The 26,878-nt window shown below is 52.4% G+C and overlaps 1 protein-coding gene across 3 annotated transcripts; it reads left to right on the top strand.

Moving 5' to 3' along the window:
* Positions 1-171: 171 nt before the first annotated feature.
* On the top strand, positions 172-26,491 carry Stx1a (syntaxin 1A). Of its 3 annotated transcripts, none has more exons than XR_007231878.3 (10): positions 172-284; positions 13,595-13,672; positions 13,943-14,042; positions 16,815-16,889; positions 17,623-17,696; positions 17,789-17,897; positions 18,307-18,380; positions 21,137-21,274; positions 24,576-24,769; positions 25,169-25,207. XR_007231878.3 is itself a non-coding variant. In XM_048433815.3 (10 exons), exons 1-10 carry the CDS (start codon positions 255-257, stop codon positions 25,244-25,246), a joined length of 867 nt encoding a protein of 288 aa, XP_048289772.1. In that variant the 5' UTR covers positions 173-254; the 3' UTR covers positions 25,247-26,491. The 3 variants fall into 3 exon arrangements, 2 of the variants coding, with proteins under 2 accessions (XP_085538349.1, XP_048289772.1); XM_048433815.3 differs by having other exon boundaries at positions 173-284; positions 24,659-24,769; positions 25,169-26,491; XM_085682223.2 differs by lacking the exons at positions 24,576-24,769; positions 25,169-25,207 and adding an exon at positions 23,273-24,229.
* The last annotated feature ends 387 nt before the right edge of the window (positions 26,492-26,878 follow it).

The raw sequence follows: 26,878 nt of genomic DNA, 5'->3' as shown, positions 1-26,878 counted from the left end.
ACTCGCGGATGCCTGGAGGTAGGTACCAGAATCCGAAGGCTGGATTTGTACCCCGTTCGGACTACCCGGGGGCGGAGCCCTGGGCGGGATCTATCCTGGCGCGGAAGGATGATGGGCGTGGCCATCTGGGGTTGGGCTTGGGGGTCCCAGGGACTGGGGCGGGGCGCGGGCTGGCGCTGCGCAGCCGCGGGGCGGCATCCGCGCATGCGGGGCTCACTCGACTGCAGCCGGCGCCTACTGCCACTCCCGGGAGCATGAAGGACCGAACCCAGGAGCTCCGCACGGTGAGTCCGATCCCCGCGCGCTTCTCGCCCCGCGCCCCACAATTCTCCACTCGGCTCTCGCCGGCCACCGGGGCGTCCACAAGGGGTCAGAGGTAGCTTTGCAAGCCTGAGGGACCTCCGAACCCCCATGGGAGTCCCACCCCTCCGGTCCACTTTGGGTCACGGACTCGAGCTCTTCAGCACTGGGACTGATGGCTGGAACCTGGGGTCTTGAGGAACTTTTCGGGGCGCTCCTGTTTGGGGGCGATTGGGGAGTTGTTATGGGGTTTCAGTGGCGGGATGCAAAATCGTGACCTGTTCCCCGCCCGCTTGTCGCCGTCCTTGTACTGTCCCCTGGAGGCTGAGCGTCTCCCCCACCCCCTGCCCAGAGTTCCCCTCCCAACTCCATCCTTGGGCGCGCTGCGGAAATGAGGCCGCCGGGTGGGGGTGGCCTCTGCGGGAGCTGTCTCTTGGGGCACCCCATCACCTGTGGCTCTCATCACCTGTGGCTCCCGATCCACCCCGGTCGTCTTAGGGATCCCCGACTTGCTCTGAATTAAGCACTCAACCATACCTTCCCTTGGTCCACCTTTGGGCTTCTAGGCAACCCAAGCTGGCGTTGCCCAGACCCTTCCTGGATTTCCAGGTCTAACTGCGACCTGGATCTATTTTCCTACCTGTGTGACGGAGGCCTCTGGGGTGTGGCTCTTGGGGCGGGGTTTGGAGAGGAGTGGAAGGCTGTAGAATGGCTCTAAGTTAGAACCGTCATCTCTAAATCCTGAGACCCCGGTCGCCTACTCTCAACACACAGAGGAATATCCTTCCTCGGGCCTCAGACCGAGGGACGGAAGTTAAGCTAGCCCGAGGGAGGGTTGAATAAGGGTGCTTTTTCGGGCTGTCTTATCTGATTACCAGGCTGACCATCCCCAGCGAGCTCCACCCACTGATTTCTGGGAGCCCCCTCCCTCCAGCTGGGTGGCTCCCTAGATCTCTGTTCTTGTGCCCCACTTACGGCGTTTCATGGAAAGTTTTGTCTTTGGGCTTTTGCCTAATGGCTTTGATTTCTGCTTAGCTTCCCTGTTTGTGCCTAGATCCCCCTACCGTACTGCCAGCCACATCTGTGCTCTCCAGTCTTGCCTTCCTCTTCGTCTACCTGCAACCGACCCCCACATGCCTTCAGACCTCTATTATTCTTGGCTGGGTGCCCAGTGTCTCATCTCTTTCAAAGGAAATAGACAGTCTCTCATGTCATGTATAGTCTTTAAACACTTCCCCCTCCGGCCCCTTGTTTCCTGTGCTATGTTTTTTTGTGTTTTATGTGGTGTCTTTTTTTTTTTTTTTTTTTAAATAAAATCTTTCTTTGTAGCCCGAGGTAGCTTGGAGCCATGTAGCCCAGTTGGGTCTTAAACTCAAAGCAATCCTCCTGCCTCAACTTCGTGAATGCTAAGATAACAGCATGCACCACCGCATCTGACTGGTGCCAGATTGATTCAGATAGCATGTCCAGGTGATGGATGGCATTGCACATGGCTGGGTCCGGCTGGGGTACCTAGTGTGTCTGTTGTGGGTGGATGAGGGAAATCGTGCCCAGGAACATGGCAGGCAGACCTTCCCACATGATTGCAGTCTCTGGCTCTCAGCCTTCAGCCTCTCTGCTGGAGGTAAAACTGAGGCACAGCAAAATGGCCCGCTTGCTTGTCGAACAGGCGGTAGATCAAGGTCAGACAGGTGGGTTGTAAAAAACTTGAACCTAGGGCCGGAAAGGTGGCTCAGAGGTTAAGAGCACTAGTTGCTCTTCCAGAGGTCCTGAGTTCAATTCCCAGCAACCACGTAGTGGCTCAGAACCGTCTGTAATGGGAAATGTTGCCCTCTTGTGTCATGCAGGCCTTCGAGAAGGCAGAGTACTCATATACATAAAATCTTTTAAAATCTTTTAAAAATCTTAAAATTTATCTTAAAAAAAAAACAAAAAAAGCTTGAACCTAGATATATGTCCCCAGCACTAGCCTGGGTGGCCCCACATGGGGATGACTAACTGGGCTTAATTAACCCTACATGCATTCTACTCCATCCAGGCATCAAGGCCCCCGGAGATGCTCCTCATGGCCCACTGGCCATGTCCATGGTGGACCTAGCTGATCCAAGCTTGGTTGGACTGGAATAGTCATGGGGGCTGCTGCCAATTTTAGAAATCCCTTACTCTCGCTGGGCAGTGATGGTGCCTGCTTTTCATCCCAGCACCCGGGAGGCAGAGGCAAGTGGATCTCTGTGAGCTCGAGGCCAGCCTGATCTACAGGGCAAGTTTCAGGACAGCCAGGGCTACAGAGAGAAACCCTGTCTTGAAAAAGACATCCGTTGCTCCCCTGTCCCAGGGTTCCTGTTTATGAGATGCAAAGAGGGGATACTTGGCACATAGCTCAGCTGGTAGAGTGCTTGCCTGGCATAAACCCGGAGTGTTGGGGGCACACCTGTCCGTCATCTCAGCACTTCGGAGGTGGAGGCAGAAGGATCCAGAATTCACCATCATTCTTAGCCCTACAGGAATTTTGATGCTAGATAGCATGGGATGTGTGAGAAAATAAGAGGAAAACTCAGAGCCCAGCTTCTTGGGGCTTGGGAAGAGATCCTAGGTTTTCCAGTTGTGACTGAATTTGCAGGAGCCCCTAGAGTGCAGGAGTCAGGGTTTAAAAGCACAGAGGCACCAGGGATGGGGACGCTGGTACTGATGCTGCCGGACGCCTTCATGGCATCTATGTGCCTGCCCAGGCCTTCCCTCCCTTTTCCTCGTCCTCTGCCTCCTCCTCCTCCTTTTTCTCCCCCACCCAGCACCACCACATTTGGAAGGAAGGAGAAGAGAGCTTATTTATAAAAGTCACACTTGGGGAAGGAGCTGGCGTGCTTCCTCGCTGCTGCGCTGTGGGCTGGGCCCAGCCCTCTAGCCTTCCTCAGCCCCACCTCTCCCAGATCTGCAGATGCGATGCACGGTGAAATCGATCATGAAGGGGCCAGCAGGTTCCCCTGTCTCTAGCCTTGTAAGCTAGGCCCCCAGATCAGAAGCCTAACCCGTCAGAGGTCAAGACTGGTCTAGGATCACACAGCTGGGGAAAGAGTTGGGGAGTAAGCTGTTCCCTTGACATGTGACATGCAGAGGCCTCATGCCTGGAACTCAGAGGTCTCCATCGCTTTCTTCTTCCTGCCTTCATTTGTTGGAGAAGTGCACATGTTAAACTGGAATTCCTGATCTTGCAGGCCCCAGCTCCCTACTGCTAGGGTGGCAGGCACATACTACCAAGCTGATTCTCTTTTGCTTTTTTTCTTTTCTTTCTTTTTCATGCCCCCCCCCACAGGTTTTCTCTGCATCCCAGGCTGGTCTGGAATTCATTATATAGCCAAGGGTGGCCTCAAATTTTAAGCCGTTCTCCTACCTCAGCTTCCTAAGTGTTGAGTAAGCCACCACACCCAGCTTTTATTCATTATCATTATTATTATTTTAATATCTTTACATTTATTCAGTTATTTACTGTGGGACGGCTGCATGTGCATGGAGGTCAGAGGACAACTTTCTGGAGCCCTCTCCTTCCATCATGTGGGTGCCAAGGACGGAACTCACGCTGCTGTGGTTGGTGGCAGGCACCCTTACCTGCTGGGCCATCTTGTCGGCCCTTAATTTTTTTCTTGGGATAAGGGTCTTTCCCACACTGGCCGTGTGAGTCTACTCTTTCGGCCTCTCTAGCATTGGTATTTTGGACACGTGTGAGCAGGTCTGCACCCTGATTTTCTGTGGGGTTTTGTTTGTTTTTAAGTTACGGTCTCCTGTAGCTGAGGATGACTTTGGACTTCTGATTTTACCGCCTTCACCTTCCTAGTATTGGGATTTGAGGCGTGCCCCGTTGCAAACTCAGTTTCTGCTGCCATGGGGATGGAACTCGGGGCCTCCTGCCTGCTGCTCAGGCAGCTCTGTCAGCTGAGCTGTAGGCCTAGACCCCGTTTGTTGTGGGAGTAACTTCCGCTGCCTCAACCAATAATCACTGAAGCAGGAGCCCACAGTGCAGCGGGGAGTGACTTCCTCTCCGTCAGCCAATAGCTGCTGAAATACCAGCCCACTGGGGCGTGGTATATTTCTCTTTTAAAAAGAGAAGCAGTTCCGGATAAGGCGCTCTTGGTTCCGGCTCTTGGTTCCGGTGCTCCATCTCGGCTGCTGCTCCCGGCTCCTGCTCCAGCGACTAGGCTCCCTTCCTGACGGTTTATGGTGTATGTAAGTTTTACTCCCGCCAAATAAATAACCCCTTAAAACATAACTGGTGTGGGATTGATTCGCTAATACCCGTTCTTCATTTTCTTCTGGAGAATTTCTGGAACGGACACACACACATCCACACCAATAACCCAGAGTATTCCCAGATCATTGGTCACCTCTGTGCAAGGCCAGCATGGCACAGGAGACTCTATGACAAGAAGTAGAGGGTGCACATGGAGAGTCAGGGCAAATGAGAAATTAGAATGTGGCCCAGAGGGAGCTGGACGTCCTAAGATAAAGACCGTGATCAGAAAGGAGGGGTCGGCTGACCAGAGAGTAGAATTTAGGCCTTCCCCTAGATGAAAGGTTTCTGAGCCAGGCCTGTCTTGTGGTGCACGTCTGTCTCCTCGGCTACTCCAGAGGCTGAGGCTAGAAAACTCTCGAATCCAAGGTCAGTCGGAACTACGTGATGATTTCGGCATTAGCCTCAACAACTTAGTGAGACCTTGTCTCAAATAAAAAATAGAGCAGGGAGCTGGAGTTAGGGCTCCATGGTTAAGAACACTTGTGGCCTGGTGGTAGTGGCGCACGCCTTTAATTCTAGCACTCGGGAGGCAGAGGCAGGTGGATCTCTGTGAGTTGGAAACCAGCCTGGTCTACAGAGCGAGTTCCAGGACAGCCAGAGCTACACAGAGAAACCCAGTGTCTTGACAACCCCTAAATAAATAAATAAATAAATAAATAAATAAATAAATAAATAAATAAATAAAGGAGGGGGGTGATATCAAGGCCCCTGACATCTTGCTCTCAGTGCACTATGAGACTGAGGACAGGCAGAACCTTCTGGAAGAGGTAGCCCTGGGTTCTCTTTGTCTGTGCCCAGTAATCCCCTGCTCCTCAAAGGTACCATCTCTGTCTCCTGCTTAACCTATTTTCTCTGCTCCTTTGTCAGATGGAGCTGGTATTAGCTAGGTTTAGTGGCATAGTCCTGTATTCCAGAACGTAGGAGGCTGAGACAAAAGAATCAGGAGTTCAAGGCCATCTTCAGCTACTTAGCAGTTAAAGCCAGCTTGGGCTATGTGATACCCTGTCTCAAAACAAACAAGCAAGCAAGCAGCAACAACAACAAACCCAGAAAGAAAAACAAATAATAAAATGGATATGACATTATCTGTCTCCCAGAGGAGGTGACCGAATGTGTGGTTTCCTTATTCCTCCTCAGCTCCCCGGGAGAGGGTTTAGAATAAACTGTATACTTAGGCATGTGTACGGCTGGGATGCAGATGGAATCAGCTTACAGGACCATCTAGTCAAACCACCTGTTTTCCATCGTACAAACATAAGGTTGAGAGAAGACCAAGAGTTTATTTAAGGATACACGACCCAGTACTGCCCCTTTCTGGGTTGCGTGGAGGGTGCTGAGCCGGGGCAGAGATTTTAAGTAAGTGGGAAGTGGAGTTGCAGGGATCATCCAGCTCCGGGGTGGAGATAGGAGACCAGGCAGGACTTGGGAGCTTGCTTTTCTGGAGACCCAGCCTGCCTTTCTCTGTATACCCCTGTCTGGAGCTCAGGGCCTCTCTGCACTAGCGATACTGACTTTGATTAGTCACTAAAGAGGAAGGGGGGAAAAAAAAAGCCTTGGAGGCAGCCAGACAGCAATGCTGGCTGGGCCAGCAAATGAATCAAACCCTGCTGGCTGGCCTGCTGCCATCCTCCGGCCTCTGCACCTCCCAGAACAATCACACTGGCTTTCTGGAGAAAAAGTGTCCTGGAATACGGGAGTCTGTGCCAGGAAGATCACATAGATTGTCATCAACACCGCTAGGAGCAGCTCCGAGCTTTCTGCTCACAGTGGCTCTGGGGAGCTCCTGTGCTCCTCAGTTATCTTTGCCGGGGACAACACTTGCTTCCAGCCTGCAATTTCCTGGCAGTCATGAGGTCAGAGGGTCAAAGGACAATTCTCGAAAGTCCATTCACTCCTTCCTCCTCTCTGTGGGTCCCAGGGATCAAACTCAGGTTGCCAGGCTTGAGTGGAAAGGGCTTTTGCCTGGCTGAGCCATCTCACTGGCGTTTGGAAGGGGCACCCATGAACCACAGTGCACCCATGGGAGTCAGAGGACACCTTATAGGAGTCAGTTCTTTTTATCCACTATGTGGGTTGAACCTGGTGGCAAGCCACTGAGACATTTCACTTGTCCAAGGAGTGTGTGTGTGTGTGTGTGTGTGTGTGTGTGTGTGTGTGGTGTATATTTTAATTGATGGCTTTTTTATTGTTTTGGGGCAAGATTTTGATGTGTAGCTCAGGCTATCCTCAAACTTGTATTGACCTTTCTGCCTTGGCCTCTTGTGTGCTGGGATGGCCGTTAGGTACGATGGTGCCATCGTCAGGGTTTCTGTTGCTGTGAAGAGACGCCATGACCACAGTCACTCTTATAAAGGAAAGCATTTAATTGAGGTGGCAGCTTACAGTCCAGAGGTTCAGTCCATTATCATCATGGTGGGACATGGCATAGCAGCGAGCAGGCAGACTTGCTACTGAGAGGTAGCTCAGCGTTCTACATCTTGCAAGCAACAAGAAGTGAATTGTCTCAGTGGGCGTGGCTTGAGCATATATCATCTCAAAGCCTGCCTCCACACTTACCCAACAAGGTCACACCTCCTAATAGTGCCACTCCCTCTGGGGGCCATTTTCTTTCAAGTCACCACACATGACTTCTGTGGAGTTTGTCTTGTTTGTTTGCAGTGTTAGAGATCAAACTCAAGGCATTATACAGTCTAGGCAGGGGCTCTACCACTGAACTTTGTCTCCGGCCCCTCGCTGGGCGATTCTAGGCAGGGGCTCTACCACTGAGTCACACCCCAGCCCCTCACTGGAGGATTCTAGGCAGGTGTTCTACCACTGAGCCGCACCTCAGCCCCTCACTGGGGGATTCTAGGCAGGGGCTCTACCACTGAGCCGTTTTGCCAGCCCCTACTGGGAGATTTTAATTGTGTATATATGTGTTTGTCTGTATGTGGGTATGTACATATGTGTGCAGGTGCCTTAGGGTTCTAGAAGATAGTGTCAGATCCCCTGGAACTGGAGTTGCAGGCTCTTGTGAGCTACCCAGTATGGGTGCTGAGTCCTGAAGTCAGCCATCTGAAAGAGTAATTTTGAGTTCTTAACGGCTGAGCCATTTCTCCAGCACCCTGGAAATGGATATTTAACCCCTCGGGTCCTGGATATGAATCGGGGTCCAAAACTGGGAATAAGCAACAAAACCCATCAGGAAAAATCAAATCATTAGGATCTATGAAAGAGAGGAAGAGCATTGGGGGTGGGGTTGTCAAACAGCTGCATAGCTGAAATGCCAGCATTTGAGAGGAGGAGGCAAGAGGTTAGCCTGGGACCCTGTCTCATAGAACTGAACAGGGAGGGAGGGAGATGTTTCCATGTTTCTGATTTAGGGGGCTCTTGGACACAGAAGGGTTCCAATCTGGGAGTTTGAAGAGATGGCTCTGAAGAGGGCCAGAGACACTCTGGCGTGACTGGCAGCAAGATTGGTTTCTGTGCATGTCTGCCCATAGGATGTTTGGGCCTTGGTCTGTCCTTGACTCTAGCTGCCGCCTTCATGCTAAAGTTCACCAAGTCCTTACCCTTACCCTGTCCCTTCTATGTAGCTTCCACTACCCCCCACCTGGATCCTTAATCATCAAATAAATAAAGAAAGAAGTAAATAAATAAATACCTGGCTGCTCATTTGGGTTTGTCTGTCTGTCTGTGACAGGGTCTATGTAGCCCAGGCTGGCCTTAAACTTGGTATGTAGTTGAGGATAGTCTTAAACTTCTGACCTTCCTGCCTCCACCACCCCAAGTGCTCAGATTACGGACATGCATTACCACATTCAGCTGATTCGGTGGTGGGGAGCAAACCCAGGACTTCATTCATGATAGGCAAGCACTCTTCCAGCCGAGCCACATTACTGGTGCTCAGGTGACCGTGCCCACCCTGGTCAGGACACCAGGAGGAAGGCCTGCCAGGATAGCCAGGTTAGCCTCATTACTGGAGTTGCTTTGGTCAGGAATATGTCTGGGAGGAACATCATGGCCTACTCCTGTGACCCCAGCCCTGGGGAGACGGAGACAGACACATGGCCTTTGGAGGCCAGCCCTGTGCATCAAGACCCTGCCTTAGGATAACCAAGCGTGAGAGGGGAAGCAAACGAAGTGAAACAGGATAGGTCCTTTTTGTGTCCTCACTCCAGCCATGGGGACTGTGGGCAGGGGACGGTTTGGGCTTTTCCTTGAAAGAAAGTATGTGATTATAATTTTTAAAAATTGTTTCAATTTTCTCTATTTCTCTGTATGCATCATGTATCATACATGATGTATGACGAGTACTGGCTTGACACTAGGGCTTCTCTGTGTGTGTGTGTGTGTGTGTGTGTGTGTGTGTATGTGTGTGTATATGATGTATTGTGAGGGTACATCCTTGCTGTGGCTTCTGTGTTGACATCAGAGGACAACTTGGTATCGTTGGTTCTGTCTATCCATCTTTCTGCAGGTCCTAGGGATCCAGCTCGGGTCGGCAGGCTTTGTGGCAGGTACTCTTACCTGCTGACCCCCCCTTAGTTCCCTCCCACCTTGATTTTGAGGCAGGCTCTCTCCTCTCATTTAGGCATCTGCCAAGCTTATGGATGCTTCCAGTGGGTTCTTCTGGCTCTGCCTCCCTCTCTCTGTAGGTATGCTGAGAGCTCACATAACAGCCACCACATCCAGCTTTTTTTTTTTTAAATAAATATGAAATCCAGGAATTTAACCCAGGCCACTGAACTCGGGTCATTGGGGTTGCAAGGCAAGCTCTTTGACCTGCTGAGCCATTTTGCCAGACAGCCCTGCATTGATTATCTGGCTATATTAAGAGAGCTAGACATCCTTGATCAATTTTTTATTAACTTCTTTTTTTTGTTGTTGTTTTGTTTTGTTTTGCTTTGCTTTTTGAGACAGGGTTTCTGTGTAGCCCTGGCTGTCCTGCAACTTGCTGTAGACTAGACCAGGCTGGCCACGAACTCACTGATCGTCTGCCTCTGCCTCCCGAGTGCTGGGATTAAAGGTGTATGTCACCACCACCACCGCTCAGTTGTTGACACTGCTCAAACTACAGAAGGTTCAGTTTGCATACCGCACAACACAGGGCAGAGGCAGGGCAGAGGCAGAACAGAGGCAGAGTAGAGTGAGTCTCGGGCCTCTGGAGAAAGGAATGCCTACTGGAGTTGACAGGAACAGAGCAGGGAGGATTGCTGGTGACACCGTTAGCTCCGGTAGGGCCACCCTAGGGAGGAGGCAGGAACAGACTCTTCAGAGCAGAGAGCCAAACCACAGGAAAGAGAAGAGACTGCCAACAGCGGTGCCTTCCAGATATGGGCAGTGCTGTTTGGAAAAGGCAGTGAGGGAGCAGTCGGCTTGCAAGCCCTCGCAAGCCAAGGTCGAAGGGGCGGGGCTCCTCAGGTCACCAAGGGCGTGAAAACCCGGCTGTGGCTCCCGTCTGGACCTGAAAGGTGTGAGGGAAACCAGAGGAATGGGGGGTGCTTAGAGGGATAGGGTCCCCTGATAGAAGCAGCACCTGAGGGTGAGGGGATGGTAGACTTCATGGAATCTGAAGTCCAGGGGAAGCAGCGTGGATTGCAGGGGCGGGATTGCAGGGCGGTCGGTAGACCCTGGGATTTGGGGAGGAAAAGGAAACTGGTCCTAGTGAGGCAGAGACAGCGATGGCTGCTGGCCAGCTTTGACTGTCAGCTTCATATAACCTGGGAAGAGACTCAATCCTGCAGCTAGTCTGTACTGCCTTGGCCCATGGGCATATCTGTGTGGGACATGTCTGTGTTGTTCATGTGGGAAAACCCTGCTCACTGTGGGTGGTACCATTCCTTGGGTCCTGAACTAAGTAAGAGTGAACGACTGCAAGCCACCATGTGGGTGCTGGGAACTGAACTCAGGTCCCCTGCAAGAGCAGCAAGTGCTCTTAACCACTGAGCCAGCTCTCCAGCCCTCCTCTCTGCTCTTTACTGGGTGTAATGTGGCTGGCTGGTCCTCCAAAGGTCTGCTACTGTGACTTCTCCACAGTAATTGGCTGGAGCTGTAAGCTAAGAAACTTTTCCCACCGAGAGACCTTGAGAAAGGTGATTCCTATGGGCTTCCCCCTCAGGGTACCTGAGAGCCATGCCAGGTTTGACCACAGCTGGGAGGTCAGACCCAAACCTTCCGACTGGCTTTGGGGTCACTCTGAATGGCCCCTTCAGAATCTCTCCAGACCCTTCCTTCCCAGCTTTGCCCTCATAGACACGGTCTGGCTGTATCCCCGCCAGTCTCCACTCTAGCTCTAGCTCCTTGGGCGGCGGTGGGGATGGTAGAACGAGCTCTAGAGAGATCGAATGCCTGGCAAAGCGAAGTGGTATGGAGAAATACCAGCCCAGCCCCAGGAGTCCCAAGGGTGGAGCAGGGGGCTCGGCAAGGCTGGCGCCCAAGTTCTGAGGGACTGGGGATAGAGCCAGGGTTATGTGTGTTCTAGGCCCTCTACTTACTAACTGACTTATTTTTTTTTAGTGTTATTTTTATTATTTTAAAACTTTTAGTATATGTATGTCCTTGAGTGGATATGTGCACTTGAGTACAGGAACCCACAGAGGCCAGAAGAGGGCACCAGATCCATTTGAGCTGGAGTTACAGGTGATTGTGAGCTGTCTGTTGTGGGTACTGGAAACCAAAGCTCAGATCCTCTGTAAGAGCAATATGAGCTCTTCACTGATGAACCATCTCTCCAGCCCCATTTGAATGGTTTTGAGACCGGGTCTCATGTAGCCCAAGCTAGCCTGGATTTCCCCACATAGCTGGGAATGACCTTGACTCCTTACCCTCTTGCTTCAACCTCCAGAGTGTTGTTGGGATTCCAGGCACATGCTAGCCTCTCCAGCTTTGGATATTCCCAGATAAGGAAACTGGAAACCGGGCGCGGTGGTATGTTCCTGTAATTCTGGTACCCAGGAGGTGGAGATGGAAGGGTCAGGAGTTCAAGGCCATCCCCAGCTTCCTGTTGAGTTGATGGTTAGTTTGGGCTACACGAGATTCTGACTCGAAAATAAAGATAAAGGAGCAGGCAAGATGGTTCAGGGGGTAAAGATGCTTTCTGCTGGGTCCAATCCCCAGGATCCACATGGTGGAAGGAGAGAACCAACAAGTTTGTTCTTTGACCTACAGAGTGCAGGCGCGTACCTACCCGTGCACGGTGTACACATGCATACCTGTATGTACCATAACTATATGTATTTTTTGTAATTAAAATTTTTTATGCGAATAAGCAAAAAGCAAAGGAGGTGGAACCATTCTCACTCCACCTTTCCAAGTACCCCAGAGACCGAATAGCATAAACCCCAATTCCAGTGCTCAGGATCTGGCTAGCTGCAGAGTGATGGGACAGAACTCTTGCAGGCTATGCCGTGCCTCAGTTTCCCTAAGGAGTACCCTGTGTGACTCAACTCCACAGCCAGGAATGGCTCCTAAGTGTGACAATAGCTCCCAGTGTCTTCTAGTCTATGGATTGGGGGAGGGATGGCCACCTGGTGAAGTCCACAGGCACTCTGAGGAGAAGGAGTAGAGCGGGGGGTTTATTTTAGCTGCCCGGGGGAGGAGGTGTGATCTCTAGATGGGAGGGGGCCCCTCAGCGCTGCCTTCAGAGAAGCTTCTAGCCACCCCCTTGCATTGGGTGGGTCCTGCTTTGACGAGGTAATGGAGCCCAAGAAAACACCTGCGTCTTATTCTTCTAAGTCCTGTGCCCCTACAGTCAGCTCTCACTATCCCCGGTTCACAGAAGAGTATAAGTTTTGCAGGGATGGGACGTCCCTGAGCCAGGCCTTCTCATCCCCTCAACCTGAATCATGTTGAGAGAGCAGACAGTACCCTCTGCCATCAGGTACTAAGCAGTCAGCCATGGCAGAGCCCTGAGCTCCTGACCCAGAGGTGATAGTTCTTGTTCTAGGTCACATTGCTGGACCTTGGCTGTGGGGAAGGAGACTGAACTAACCAGCTCATGGCCTTGGTTGACTCCAGGTGTTGTTGGCTAGGAGAACCATGAGCAGCGCCGGGGAGATTGCTCAGCAATTAAAATGCTTGCCACACAGGCAAGAGAGCCTGAGTTCAGATCCCTGGAACCCATGCCATGTGAATGTGGCCGCCTGCCTGTAATTCCAGCCTCAGAAGGAAGAGACGGGGCATCCCTAGAGCAAGCTGGCTAGCAAGACTACCCATATCTGATCGGCAAGCCCTGGGCTTGATTGAGAGGCCCTGCCTCAATAAATATGGGGGATGAGCAACTGAGGACATCAACTTCAGACCTCCACATGCATGTGAATGCACACATATACAAATATACATGCACATCACATACATACACACATGTGCACACACATAAATGGAAAAGGGAAAAACAATGACCATGGCCAGAAGACAAGCCTAGTCTAATTATTCCCTGGCTGGTAATTGTGGTTTTTATATGGCTGCTTTTGGGACGCTGGGACCTACAGGTCTTGGAAACTCTGAGCTCCATTTTAATTGAGAAGCGGGCATGGTGGCACTCACCCATAATCCCAGCGCTTGAGAGGCTGAGGGAAGGTCAGAAGTTTAACCATAGCCTGGGCTAGAAAGTGGGACACCGTCTAAAAACAGAACACAACAAAGACCATTGTGTCCGGAGTATAGGAAGCCCTGGCTTGCAAGGAGTCTGTCCAGCAAATTTTGGAGACTCGAGTGGAGCTCGGTTAACTCAGACAGCAACCTATTGGTTTGCTTCAGTTTTAGGGACCACTGGTATGGTAACCAAGTTCCATAGCTACTGGAAGGGGACATGATTCTGTCACCCACTTGACAGGCAGATCTTCTCTACTGTACTGGGGGCCTGGGGATCCTCCAGGTGGCACTGTGGCGGGAAGCTGGGACACAGCTTATCTGTCATTGTTCCTGCCCAGAGACTCCCAAGAGGGAGATAAATGGCCAAAGAGCCATAGTTTAGGATCCCAGGGGACCCACTCATGTCCACTCACATATATGTTTGACCCTGTCTAGGCCAAGGACAGCGATGACGATGATGATGTCACTGTCACCGTGGACCGAGACCGCTTCATGGATGAGTTCTTCGAACAGGTGGGAACCAGCCTGATCTATGTCCCCTCTGGCACCTGCCGTTCCTCACCCACGAGCTGATGCAGGATTCTCCTGCACCTAAGTCTTGCTCCGCCCTCACCCCCACCCCAGTCTTAGCCAATTTGAGGGTGGATAGGTTGATGCTTACTTAGCAAAGCAGAGTCCGTGCTTTGGACTTTCCAGGAGCGGTTGCCCGGCTCCCAATGTTGGCCCATCTCCCCTCTGAGTCCCTACTGTTTTCCTCTTAACCCCTCTGACCTGGGTCCCCAGGTGGAAGAGATCCGCGGCTTTATTGACAAGATCGCTGAAAACGTGGAGGAGGTGAAGCGGAAACACAGCGCCATCCTGGCCTCCCCCAACCCGGACGAGAGTGAGTGAGAATGGGGGCAGCTGCCAAACAGGGCTCCTGAGCCCCAGTCCCCCTGGACTGGGGTGTGAGGGGCAGTGGGGTTCGATCTGCACATGTAGAAGCCAGGGCTCCTTGCCCTGATCCCAACCTGGAGTTGAACAAGTCATTGCCCGCGTCCCCAGTAGACCTGGGCCTGCTGTGAAGATTGTGGTGGCCAGGGTTGGTGGTATACACCTGTGATCCCAGCAGGTGGGGGTTGGAGGATCAGGAGTTCAAGGTCATCCTCTGTTACAAAGAGAGTTCCAGGTCAGCCTCCACTTCCCCAGCTACCTGGCTTTTTCCTAAGGGCACAGGGATGTCAGGCAGCTCTCCTAGGGTGCTGGGAATAAGGATCTGTGCATGGATGGATGGATGGATGGATGGACGGACGGACGGACGGACGGATGGACGGGGAGGAGAGAGTAAGTCACCTGATGAATTGGAGGTTGCCCAGCCTAACCCCTCCCTCCTTAACGCCCCTGGGAGCAGATGGCAACTCTGAGGTGGCTCCCTGACAGAGCAGACAAGCTTCCTGTGAGATCTGGCACCCTGCCCCTTAGTAGCCCAGAGTCCTGCATTCTTGTGGCTCCAGGAAGTTAATCACCTGTCTCCCTTCACACAGGGAGCCTGCGTGTATCTAAATCCCACTCAGTCCTAAACAGGGTCTGGCCTGGTCTTCACATTCACATTCCTGCTGAGGTGTGTGTGTGTGTGTGTTGTAGCCAGGCCCAGCCGAGACCCTCTGCCCTGGAGGGTTTTAACTGCAGGCTCCCGGAGGCACTGGCGGGCCACTCTTCTGGCTCAGGGACCCAGGCATACCTGCCTGCCCTCCATGGTCACTAGTTCCTGGAAGCTTGCTATCCTGTCATTTCATGTCCTCTGGAAATGCAGTCCCCTGTGATTCACAAAAGATAAGGGAAGGCTTTTGTGTCAAGCGTGTGTCCCCTCATCCAGGGCTCCTCACCCTCAGGCCCTTTGGTTGGATAGCAGCTGTACTGTACCTGTGTCCAGTCCCGTGCGCCCCCCCCCCCCAAGGCAGAATGAAGCATCTGGGACCTAAGGAGACGTCCTAGGAGGGGAGGGGAGGGGAGGGAGGAACCACCGGGGCTGTGGGAAGGCTGCACAGCCACCTCACATTATCCCTTCCTAAAGCTTTGTCTACGACGGCTGCAGTGATGTACGCGTTGCTGTCTGTGGTTATGTAGGTCACCCTGTGGCCTTGTGTGGGCTGCATAATCTGGTCGTTCTGTGGTGAGCAGAAAGCAATGAGTTCCAGATGTAACTCAGTGGATGGAGTACTTGACCAGCTTGTGCAAAGTTCTGGGTTCAATCCCTGGTTCCCTGTAATTGGGACGTGGCGGCACACGGCCATAGCTATTCTAGCACTCGGGAAGGTAGAGGTGGGAGCTTAGAAGTTCGAGGTCATCTGTGGCTGCACAGTTAGTTTCAGGATAGCCTGGGCTCTGTCCGAAGGAAGGGGAAGAGCTGGCCAGGGGACCCCTCAGCTGCTGGAGGTGGGGCGGGCACACCATACCCATCTACCCGGCTTCCTCTCTCAGCTTCCAGGGCTACCGCTGTCCACACTTATCCCTGTGTGGCCCACAGAGTGGGTATGGTTCCCACGAACTGGGCAGCAGAGCCGCATGGAGATGCAGCTGCTCATCGAGGGGAGAGGGCATCCCATGGGGCTGGGAGGCAGGGCAGAGCGAAGGAGGAAGATGGTGGGGGGCTTTCCTGGATCAACGCTGCTTCTCGCTCCTTGGGGGCCGCCATCCGGCTGGGCTATTTTAGGTCTGAGCAAAAAAGGCTGGGACGGCGAGAGCAGCTGGTGACCAAGTTTCCTTGTGTTCGTGGGAGGAAGGCTCCCTCCTCCACTCCGCAGAGCCCCCCTGACATTCGTCAGGATCGGTGACCCTCCTATCCTGATAGTCACTGCTATCACCCCGAAGCCCTCTGTCCCCAGTGTGTATGGGAGGAAAGGTGAGAGCCAAGAACCCGATCCCAGTTTCTCCTTAAGAGAGGGCGGTACTGGTGGCTGGTGGGGGGGGGGGGCAGGGAGCTGAGCACCCTGAGGCCTCTGCCAGTTAAAGTCATAGCTATGGCCAAGACAAGGCTTTCCCTCACCTTTAGTCACCTCTCATGACCCCCCAGTGACCTGTCACCTCCAGGGCTACAACCCCCTAGGGGATGTGCTACCTTTGAAACTGCTACCTCCCACCAAGACTACGGGGGGGGGGGGGGCCCTCTCAGCCACTCAGGGGAGCTAAGCACCTAGAAAGGACAGCCTTGTGAGGAGTTCAGGGTCAGCTGCTGCTTTGACTAAGTAGGCAAGGTGGGCACCCTGCTGACCTGGGAGGTTTCCACTTACCCTCCTGAGCCACCAGGTGAAGCCAGGTGAAAACCCGGCCCCATCCCACCCCCAGCACCCAACAAGCAAACAGTCCTCAGCGCCGACTGCAGCCCGACCAGCCTTAAATTTAGCCCCATCTGTTATCCGCAAAGGGATGGGGGAAGCAGCGAAACCGGAGGGCGGCTTCTTGGAAGGCAGCGAGAGGAGACGGGGAGGCTGTAGCTGAGGTGGCCTCATCCTAGAACTGCGACTGTAGACAAAGATGTCGCCGAGGGAAGAGAGGACACCGTAATGCTGGGGCTTGCCCAGAGCCCCCTGTTCACTCCTGGTGCCAGAGGCCGGGTCTGAACGGGGAGGAAAACATGTATGTATCCTACACCACATGTCCCCCGCTCCCCCTGTAGAGACCAAGGAGGAGCTGGAAGAGCTCATGTCGGATATCAAGAAGACAGCAAACAAAGTTCGCTCCAAGTTAAAGAGTAAGTCGCTCTGGGTTAGGTGACTGGGGAGGTGGCTCAGTTGGTATCGTCCAGCCAATGTGAAGCCCTGAATCTGAGTCACAGAACCCTATAAGTTGGGTGTGGAGACTCAGAATCTCAGAATGTGGAGATGTAAGGATCAAGAGTTCAAGGACAGTCTAGGCAACATAAGGACAGCCTGGGCTATATGAGAATTATGTAGAAATAATAAATTTTAAAACCCACCCAAGGAGGTGGTTGGCATCCTGGACTTATGCAGAGACCATATGTTGTGTTGTCTGTGTTCACAAATATACATACATGTCCCATGGCCTCTGCAGTTTAAGGAGCATGCCCTGCAGGTGGCAGACACCTGGTCCTCACTTTCCTGAACAAAAGAGGAATTGTCAGGTCACAAAGTAGCTTGAACTGCCAGTCCTAGCATAAGCAAGTACATCCAGGTGCACTCACACACACCCCTACCTTACTTAGGGTATCCACAGGTGGGTGTGTGCTTGCACACAAATGTACACAGGTGCACACACTAGCCAGCGAGAAGAAGCGTTGTTGGTCCCCCCCACTATTGTTTACAGTTTGCTTTCTATATGACCCCACCTCCCCCATACCTTTTAACACGGGCAGAGGCTTTTGTCCCCGGGTGTGGGGTGGGAAGTTGAAGCCTCCACTTGTGGGTGGAGCCGATGCACAGAGGCTGTCCATTGCTCAGCCGTCCCCTATCTCACCCTCCACCCAGGCATCGAGCAGAGCATAGAGCAGGAGGAAGGTCTGAACCGCTCATCCGCCGACCTGAGGATCCGGAAGACGCAGGTGCAGCAGGACGGCGGGGGTGGGCGGGTCTCTGGGTCCCCGTGGAGCTTGATACCTACCAGCTCTCCTGTCTCCCCGCCCCCGACTCCCAGCACTCCACTCTGTCACGAAAGTTTGTGGAGGTTATGTCTGAGTACAATGCCACACAGTCCGACTACCGAGAACGCTGCAAAGGACGCATCCAGAGGCAGCTGGAGATCAGTGAGCTGGGGACAGGGTCCGGGCTGGAAAGGAGGGGCCTGTGGCTGAAGGAGTGGTCGATGGGGCTTGTGGCTAGTAATGTAGTTTGGACTGGAGAGTTGGAGCCACAAATGGGGGCCTGGTGGCCGTGGTTGGAGCTTAAGTGGTGGTAGGTGTGGCCTGTGGCTGGGGGTGTGGTTTGGGCTGAATGGGTGGATCCTGGGTATGGGCCTTGGACTAAAGTGAGGTGGGTAGAACCTTGTGCCTGTACGGCCTGGGTCCAAAGGATGGGGCCCTTCCCTAACAACCGCTTAGGGGTGGGACTTGTAGCGGGAGGTGTGGTTGAGGGTGGGGCTTCGACTAGAGGGCTAGGACTAGAAGCTACTGAGTTCCCTGGAGAAGGCAGGATTTAATGTAACTTCACCCACAGCTGGCCGGACCACGACCAGTGAGGAGTTGGAAGACATGCTGGAGAGCGGGAACCCTGCCATCTTTGCCTCTGGGGTGAGTGGGAAGCCTTCCCTGTTACCAGGACCAATAGACCACATGTCTCCACACTAGTCCCAGTGCGAGTGCCAAACCCATGGTCAGGACAGTGTTTGGATTTTAGAGAGAGCCTGAGTCTCAATCAAGAAAAGGGAGGAGACCAAGTTGAGGGTCCCATAAATATCGGGGGCAAAGGTGAAAATCAAAACTTGTGTCCGGGTTAGGATGCCTCATCAGGTAAGGGAGCTTGCTGCCAGGCCTGGCTAATGACCTCAGCTGGGTCCCTGGGACACGATGGTGAAAGCAGAGAACTCACTCCTGCAAGTTGTCCACACACACACACCACACACATACCATAAAGATACATACACATACCCCACATACATGCACAGCACGTGAGTAAATAAAACATAATAAGAAAAATTAAGACCAGCATCTAAGCTGGGCATGATGCCTCACACCTGTAAACCCAGCACTTGAGAGACTGAAGAGAGCGTAGTGCTGCCGGTTCAAGGCCAGCCAGGGTATGTGTGTAGACCAAGCAGGTGTGATGTTGCACACCTGTCATCCCGGCACCAGGCGGGTGGAGGGAGGAGGATGGAGTCGCTATCATCCTTGGCTACACAGCACGTTGGCGGACAGCTGGGCTTTGTGAGACCGTGCCTTGGCTATAGCACGTTGGCAGACAGGCTGGGCTCTGTGAGACCATGCCTCAGAACAGACTCGGGGTGCCTGTACCTGCAGGAGTGAGCAGGCAGATCCAGGCCCAAACTGAGAGCCTGCCGGCCGGCCAGCCTAACCAAAAAGGTGAACTTCTGGTTCAGTGAGAGACTGTGTCTCACAGAGGCAGGGCCGACAAGATGACTAAGAGGGGAAAGGAAGTGGTGCTGAGGCCTATGACCTGAGTTCAATCCCCAAGAAGTACACAGTGGAAGGAGAGAGCTGGCTTCACCAAGTTGTCCTCTGATTACAAGCAAGGTGCGGCATGCACACACTCCCATACATGCAAATAATGTATATAATGCAAATAGGTGTAGTTTTATATCTATTTTTGTTTAAGAGATGGTGAAGAAGAGTGATAGGGGAGAATACCTTGTTCTGACCTCTGCGTGTGTGCAAGTTGGTACTCAGACCTGTTTGTGCACGCTCATACACACACACACACACACACACACACACACACACCCCTGGACTTAGTTCCCAGCGAGGTGGCAGGTCTGGCATGGTGGCACAGGCCTTTAATCCTCACACGTAGGAGGCAGAGGCAGGCAGATCTCTGTGAGTTCGAGACCTGACTGCTCTGCCAATCGAGTTCCAGGACAGCCAGGACTGTTATACAGAGAAACCCTGTCTCGGAAAACCAAAAACATAGAGAGTCAGGAGGATCAGGAGTTTAAGGCTATCTTTGGCTCTGTCACCAGTTCCAGGGCAGCCTAGGATACATGAGATCCTGTTTCAAGCGAAGATGGCTCAGCAGCTACCGAGGTTTGATGCCAGGACTGTTTATGCAAGGAGAAAATTGACTTCTTGTCTGGCTTCCACCTACGTGCTGTTGAGCATGGTTGCACGCAAACTCACATACACACAATAAATAATGGCGTGTGTGTGCATTTTATATTATTGATTTGTTTGTTTATTTTCAGTGGCAGGGTCTCACTATGTGGCCCCGGCTGTCCTAGAACTCTCTGGGCAGACCTGGCTGGTTTGGAACTCACAGAGATTTGTCTGCTGATGCCTTGCAAGTGCTGGGATTCAAGGGGTTCACGCTTATGCCTGCCATAATAAAACAGTCATTTGTTGAGCACTAACTCTGTGTGTGTGTGTGTCGTGTGTGTGTGTGTCGTGGGGGAGGGTGTCATCAGCTCCTCATTTCAGGCAGGGATTGAGTCACACAGAAACTAATTAGCAGTGAAGCCAAACAGGAGGCTGGAAGGGCTGTGGCAGCTGCTGCTTCTGGGTCACCTCGGCTCATCCCAGCCACCTTTCTCCTTGGCTCCTGTTCTGGTTTTATTTCCATGGCTGTGATAAATGCCTGGACAGAAAGCAATTCAGGGGAGAGGGGTCATGATCTAGCTCACAGGAGCTTGAAGTAACTAGTCACATCACAGTCAAAGCAGAGAGAAAATAAATGAATGTTCGCATGCTTAGTGCTCAGCGAGCTTCCTCTTACCATAGTCCCGGATCTTCTGGGTAGGGAATGGTGCCATTCACAGTGGGCTGGGCCTCGTCATCTCAGTTAACATTGATAATTAGACAATCCTTCATTGATAATTAAGACAATCCTTCGTAGATATGTCCCTAACTGAGCTGGTTTGAACAGTCTTCATTGAGATGAGACTCTTCCTGTTGATTTCAGGTTTTGTCAGATCGACAAAATTAATGTTGTTAACGTGGTGGTGGCTCACGCCTTTAATCCTAGCACTCGGAGGCAGAGACAGGCGGATCTCTGAGTTTGAGGCCAGCCTGGTCTACAGAACCAGTTCAGAACAGGCACCAAAGCTTTAGAGAAACCCTGTCTCAAACAACAACAACAACAATAAATTGACAAAACTAATCACTGAGCCTGGAGAAATCACTGTGGTTGAGAGCCTTTGCTGCTCTTCCGGGAAGCATGAGCTTGGCTCCCAGTACCCGTGTCTGACGGCTCCTAACCACCCGTCACTCCAGCTCTAGGGGGTCCAACATCCTCTTCTGGCCCTCAGTCACTACACTCACACACCTAAACAAACACATAAGTTGAAAAACGAAAAATGACAAACTCCCCGTTCTCCTAGATCATCATGGACTCCAGCATCTCGAAGCAGGCTCTGAGTGAGATCGAGACCAGGCACAGTGAGATCATCAAGCTGGAGAACAGCATCCGAGAGCTGCACGATATGTTCATGGACATGGCCATGCTGGTGGAGAGCCAGGTGAGTGCCCTCATCCGCGATGCTAGGGCCTCTGGCTCCCAGCAGCATCCAGGACCACACTAACCCCTTCCCTTTCCGCCCAACACGCTGCCCTGCCTGGGAGGGACAGTGTCTTCAGGTAACCATAGACTCTTGTAAGGGCCTCCAGGGATCCCGCTGCATGGCTCTGCTTGGTCCCCCTGGCCCTGCATGGTCCCACCCCTCATCCCAGCCCTGTCCTGGCTTCACAAACTCTGTCATGGGTCACTATGGACCGACTGCCTTGGTAGGGGCAGAAGGCATAGCAGTGGACAAGACAACTGAGCATTGCTTACAGGAGTGAATGGCTATTGGGTGAGAAAGGGCAGCACAGCATCTATATAGAACAAACGGAATATTCTCCGGCGATGCTGGGAGCTCAGGAGAGTCTTAGGTAGGCATATTCAGCCTGTGGCTTGTGAGCCACAAGAGGCCTGGATAGTTATAAATGAGGCCTAACACAAAGTCGTAAACTAAAACTTGAGATTGTGTGTGTGTGTGTGTGTGTGTGTGTGTGTATGTTTATACACATGCATATGTGCCTTATTTCTTTGAGACACCTTCTCTCACTGAATCTGGAGCTCACCAAATCAGCTAGACCGACTTAACCAGTGACCTTCAAATCTCCATTTCTGGCTCACAGAACTGTGGTTAGAGGCATGGGTCTCTATGGCTGGCTTTATACGTGGGTGATTTTTACAGGGGATCCAAACTTGTCAACTGAGCCATTTCACCCTAATTACCTGACTTCCACCTGCCACTGCCAGTTTGTTTTTTCTTTCTTGTTTTGTTTTTGCTTTGAGACAGCATCTTGTTATGTAGACCAGGGTGGCCTTGAACTCAGACATAGAGATCCAACTGCTTCTGCCTCCTGAGTGCTGAAGTAAAGGTGGTACCCATGTCCTAACACACATTCAGGGCTCCATCCACGCAGGGCTTCCTCTGCCCCTCACAAAGGGACCAACCAAGAAGGGCTCCCAGGAGAAATGAAAAGTAGCCTCTGGCTGAGGGACCGGCAATGCCAAGGGCTCATCAGGAGGCTGAGCTTGAGGAGAAAGGAGGTCTGTGGGATACAGGGAGAGGTCAAGGCCAAGCCAAAGTTGGAGGCAGAAGAGGTGGGAAAACTGGTGGTGCTGAGTACCATACCAAGAAGCTGTTCCTTTGTTTCTTTAGCTCTTACTGAGCAGGTTTTGTTTTGAAGACAGGGTCTCAGATATGCCGTGCCAGCCTCAAACTTGATTTGTAGCTTAAGATGACCTTGAACTAATAGATATACACATATATATTATTTATATATAAAATACGTATTATATATATATATATATATATATATATTTTAATGTGTGTGGGTGTTTCGTCTGCATACATGTCTGTGCACTATGTGCCTGTTCTCATGGAGGCCAGGAGAGGGTGTCCAGTCCCCTGGAATTGGGGTTATGGTTGTGATCTGCCATGTGATGTGGATGTAAGGAGTTGAACCAATATCCTCTACAGGAGCTGCCAGTGCTCATAACCAGTGAGCTGTCTCAGTCTAACCTTGGATTTTTTTTAAATATTTCTTATGCTTTATTTGACTTTATTTTATGTGCATTGGTGTGAAGGTGTCAGATCCCCTGCAACTGGATCTTCAGACAGTTGTGAGCTGCCATGTGGGTGCTGGGAATTGAACCCGGGTCCTCTGGAAGAGCAGTCAGTGCTCCCAACCACTGAGCCATCTCTCCAGCCCCTAACCTTGGATTTTTTTATTAAAAAGAAAAACAAAACTTTTTACATCTGTGTGTGTGTGTGTGTGTGTGTGTGTGCGTGCGTGCGTGCCTCTGTGTGTCTGTGCCCATTTGTGCTTTTGGAAGTAAATTTTCTCCTTCAATTATGTGAGCCAAGGAATGAACTCGGCCTTGGCAGGAATCGGCTTTATCTCCTGAGCCATCTCACGTCCTGGACCTTGAACTACCAATCCTATCCCCTTCCACTTCCTCCCAGATGATGCGATCACAGGTGTGTGCCACTGTACTCAGTGCTGAGGATCCAATGTGAAGAGAGACTTCCTGCATTCCAGGCATTCTCGGCAACTGCCATAGCAACTGAGCTTCAGCTCCAGCCCTTTGTTCTGAGACGGGAGCATCCTTGGCTGGCCTCAGGTCTATGGTGATCCTCCTCCTCCAGCCTCCTGAGTGCCGGGAGTACAGGGCTAAGTCTCCATGTCTGGCTTTGTTGATGTCAGTTTAGTGTTGTTCTTCTGCTTTTGTGAGATAATCTTGCTGTTTAGCACAAGCCAGGCCTTGACTCCTCCTTATTCTGGCTCAACCTCCTCGGTGCTAGAATCTTAGCTGTATAGCACTATACCTGGTTTTCCTGAGGTTTTGGTGCTGTTTGTTTTTTGTTTTTGTTTTTAATATGTTTTAGGTCTTTTAGGGGGGTGTTTTGTGATTTCTTTTACTTTTGTAAGGAAAGGTCTTGCTTTGTAGACCAGGCTAGCCTTGAACTCCTGCCTCAGCCTCTCAAGTGCTAGGCTCCCAAGTCATGCCTGGGTAGACTAGGGGTTCTGCGGGTAGACGTAACATCACCTTAGTGGGGCGCTGCTGCTGTGTCCTGGTGAGAAGCTCCCAGGAGGAAGTGTCAGACTTAGACTGAGACACACCATTGCTGTGAGCCTTGTGGGCGGAGTCACGGGCAGATGAAGAACATAGGACCCAGAGAGGACTGTGGGCTGGCTAAAGGGTCTCAGAATTTGAAGACAGCAGATATTAAGAGCGTCATTGATGTCTTTAAGGTTAAGAGCACTGACTGTTCTTCCAGGGGGTCCTGAGTTCAATTCCCAGAAACCACATAGTGATTCATAACCATCTATGATGGGATCTGGTGCCCTCTTCTGGCATGCAGGTGTACATGCAGACAGAACACTGTATACATAATAAATAAATAAAATCTTTAAAAGAATCGGCACCGGCCCCTAAGGAAAGAGTAAGAGGCTTGCCCCCGGTCACCTGCTAAACCTTGGCCAGGCCCGGCTCAGGCCGCAGCCCACCCACTCCCGCCCTGCCTTTCTTTGCCTGGCACTTCATACAGTCACAGCAGACCACCCTCCGCATGACCTTCACCCTTGCCTGACACTGCATGGCCGATTTCGCCCCCAGGATGGCTGCTGTTTGGGAAAGATGGGAGCTGTTCCTAGCATGCCTTGTACTCAAGATGCCCTGGCCAGGTGGCTGGCCTGGTGGCACAGGTGAGAAGCTCCCTGCCCTCCTCACCACTCTCTTCTCTCTCTCTCTCTCTCTGACTTCAGGGTACTTTCCCGAATCCCTCCTCTGAGCTCCCTTCTGGTTCTGAGGAGGGAGGCCTGGACCTTGGGTACCCCTGGTCCTGCAGGGGGAGATGATTGACAGGATCGAGTACAACGTGGAACACGCTGTGGACTACGTGGAGAGGGCGGTGTCCGACACCAAGAAAGCCGTCAAGTACCAGAGCAAGGCGCGCAGGGTCAGTGGCCAGCTCTGTCCAAGCCCGTGCCCCGGAGAGCCCCCAGACTGTGAGACACTCCTCCCCACCTTCCTCTGTCCCGTTTTCAGAAACCCAAGCAAAGCCTTCACCGCTCCATCAACAGCCCATTCTAGGCCATCACCTACCCCTTGTCCTGACCCTTCATATCTCAACCCTCATTTTCCTGATTTTTGGGTGTTTTTGTCCATATGGGAGATGGAACCCAGGATCTAGCTCATGCTAGACAAAAGCTCTACTACTGAGCTATACCCCCAGCCTCTCACGAGGGGCTTCTAGGCTGGCATTCTATTATCCAGCCCCAGCCTGAGCCCTCATTCTGACTCCTCCTTTCTGGTACTCCCATGGCTCTTCTGAGGCCTGCCCTTTGTCTCCCTGCAGAAGAAGATCATGATCATCATTTGCTGTGTGATTCTGGGCATCGTCATCGCCTCCACTATCGGGGGCATCTTTGGATAGACACCAGCTCCACCCACCTCTCCACTCCGGACGGGTCTCCCCGAGGAGGCCTCTGGCTGCTGCGCCTAGCTGGGTTGCCCTCCCCATCCCTGCCTTCTGGTTGGGAGCCCTTTCCCTCCCATCCCATACTGCTCCCTCTCTGCCATGAGGCTCCCGTTCCTACCACCCTGCCCCAAGCCGTGTCGTGTGCATGATCTTGTGACAGTGTGTATCTGTACAGGAGGCAGAGGGGAGCAGGATCGGGAACAGCCAGAGGGGCTGGGGACAGGTCGGTGTGGGCAAGACTTGGGTCCTGACCAGGTCCGTCTTTCTTCAGGCCTGAGGTCCACCCTCCCCTGGGACTCGGGCTCCTTTCTGGACCCTAACCTTGCCCTTCCCTGCCCTGCCCCTTGGCTTCTCCAGCGCTCCCCACCATGCCAAGGCACCTGGAGGGTGGGGACCAGCTGGTCACATGGTGCTGCTTTTCAGGTTAGGGGAGAGGTGTCCCAAGGGATAGCCCAACATTGAAGTCTTTGTTAGCTTACCACTGCCAGGAGGCTCAGGGTGTCACAGCTGCCGGTGTGTTAGGAGCACCCAGCATCCCCACTTTGAGCAAAGGCTGACAATGTCTCTGGCCTCGGCTGCCCTTACCACAGCCCCGGGAGTCATGTCCCTGGGCTGGGCCTGAGCCTAGTGAACTTCTGCAAGAAGCGTGATAGTGTCCTCTCCAGCCTTGCTTGGAGCCAAGAGGTGGAGCAGACCTCAGGCCTCTGCCCACAGTCTCTTAACAGGCATGTTGAGTTGCAGCCAGGGTTGCATGTTGGGGACAGTGGTCCCCTGCTCTCTTTATGTTCTGAAAAGCCAGGTGTCACTTTGGGCCTGCAGTTTCACCCTGCCCTGTCTCCCACTGATGTGCCACGTGATGTCAGGTGTACTGGATGCAGTATTCAGCAGCCAGCTGGGGAGGGGGCTCTCCACTCCCCTCCCCTGCTATCTTGGGGCTTCTCAGAGTCAAAAACGTATCCCGTGCCCCAGGAACCTTTTCTTGTCCACAGGCAAGGAGTGTGCATGCGAGCGCATGCAGCGGGAGTTGGGGCCGTGTCTGTGTGCCCCCTTCCCTCAGCTTTGCTCCTGCCCAGTGACTGTGGCCACTGTCCGTGCTGCCTTCTCTCACGGCCACTCCCTCCACCCCTTCACCAAAGGTCTTGGTACAACCAGCTATCCATTTTGTGAAATTTTTATGTAGAATAAACATTTGTATCTGTAGTGAGCCTCTGCTTGGAACTTTTTTTTCCCCATTTGCAGTGTAGGGGGTACGAGATCAACCATGTGGGTACTGAAGGGGAAGGGGCTCAGAGATGGAGGATTCCCAATTTTCCCGCAATATGCAGGCCTTCAGCTGCTTCTGGATGGTCAGTGGGTAACATCTGGGCTTTTCTGAGACCACCCCAGAACCCCACCCTTACCTAGGGGAGACCCACCTTCACCCATCAGAGGTATGGCTTTAGATCTTTCACCTGTTATGAATGTTTTGCTAGCATGTGTGCCTGGAGCCAGCAGAGGTCACAAGAGTGGGTTGGATCCCCTGCAGCTGGACTTACGGATGGTTGTTAGCTGCCACATGGGTGCTGAGAACCAATTCCAGTTCCTCTG

This window comes from Myodes glareolus, chromosome 2 (assembly GCF_982192425.1).
Source record: "Myodes glareolus chromosome 2, mMyoGla1.1, whole genome shotgun sequence".
NCBI classification, from domain to species: domain Eukaryota; kingdom Metazoa; phylum Chordata; class Mammalia; order Rodentia; family Cricetidae; genus Myodes; species Myodes glareolus.
The sequence above is the reverse complement of the archived record's forward strand: the minus strand, read 5'-3'. Positions and strand labels throughout refer to the sequence as shown.

What these genes read in the sequence shown, in the direction of transcription:
- Stx1a (XM_048433815.3), top strand. Translation starts at nt 255, where the DNA reads ATGAAGGACCGAACCCAGGAGCTCCGCACG. An exon ending in TGGATGAGTTCTTCGAACAG is followed by an intron (nt 13,673 to 13,942) that starts GTGGGAACCAGC and finishes CTGGGTCCCCAG; the next exon opens with GTGGAAGAGATCCGCGGCTT. An exon ending in AGTTCGCTCCAAGTTAAAGA is followed by an intron (nt 16,890 to 17,622) that starts GTAAGTCGCTCT and finishes CCCTCCACCCAG; the next exon opens with GCATCGAGCAGAGCATAGAG.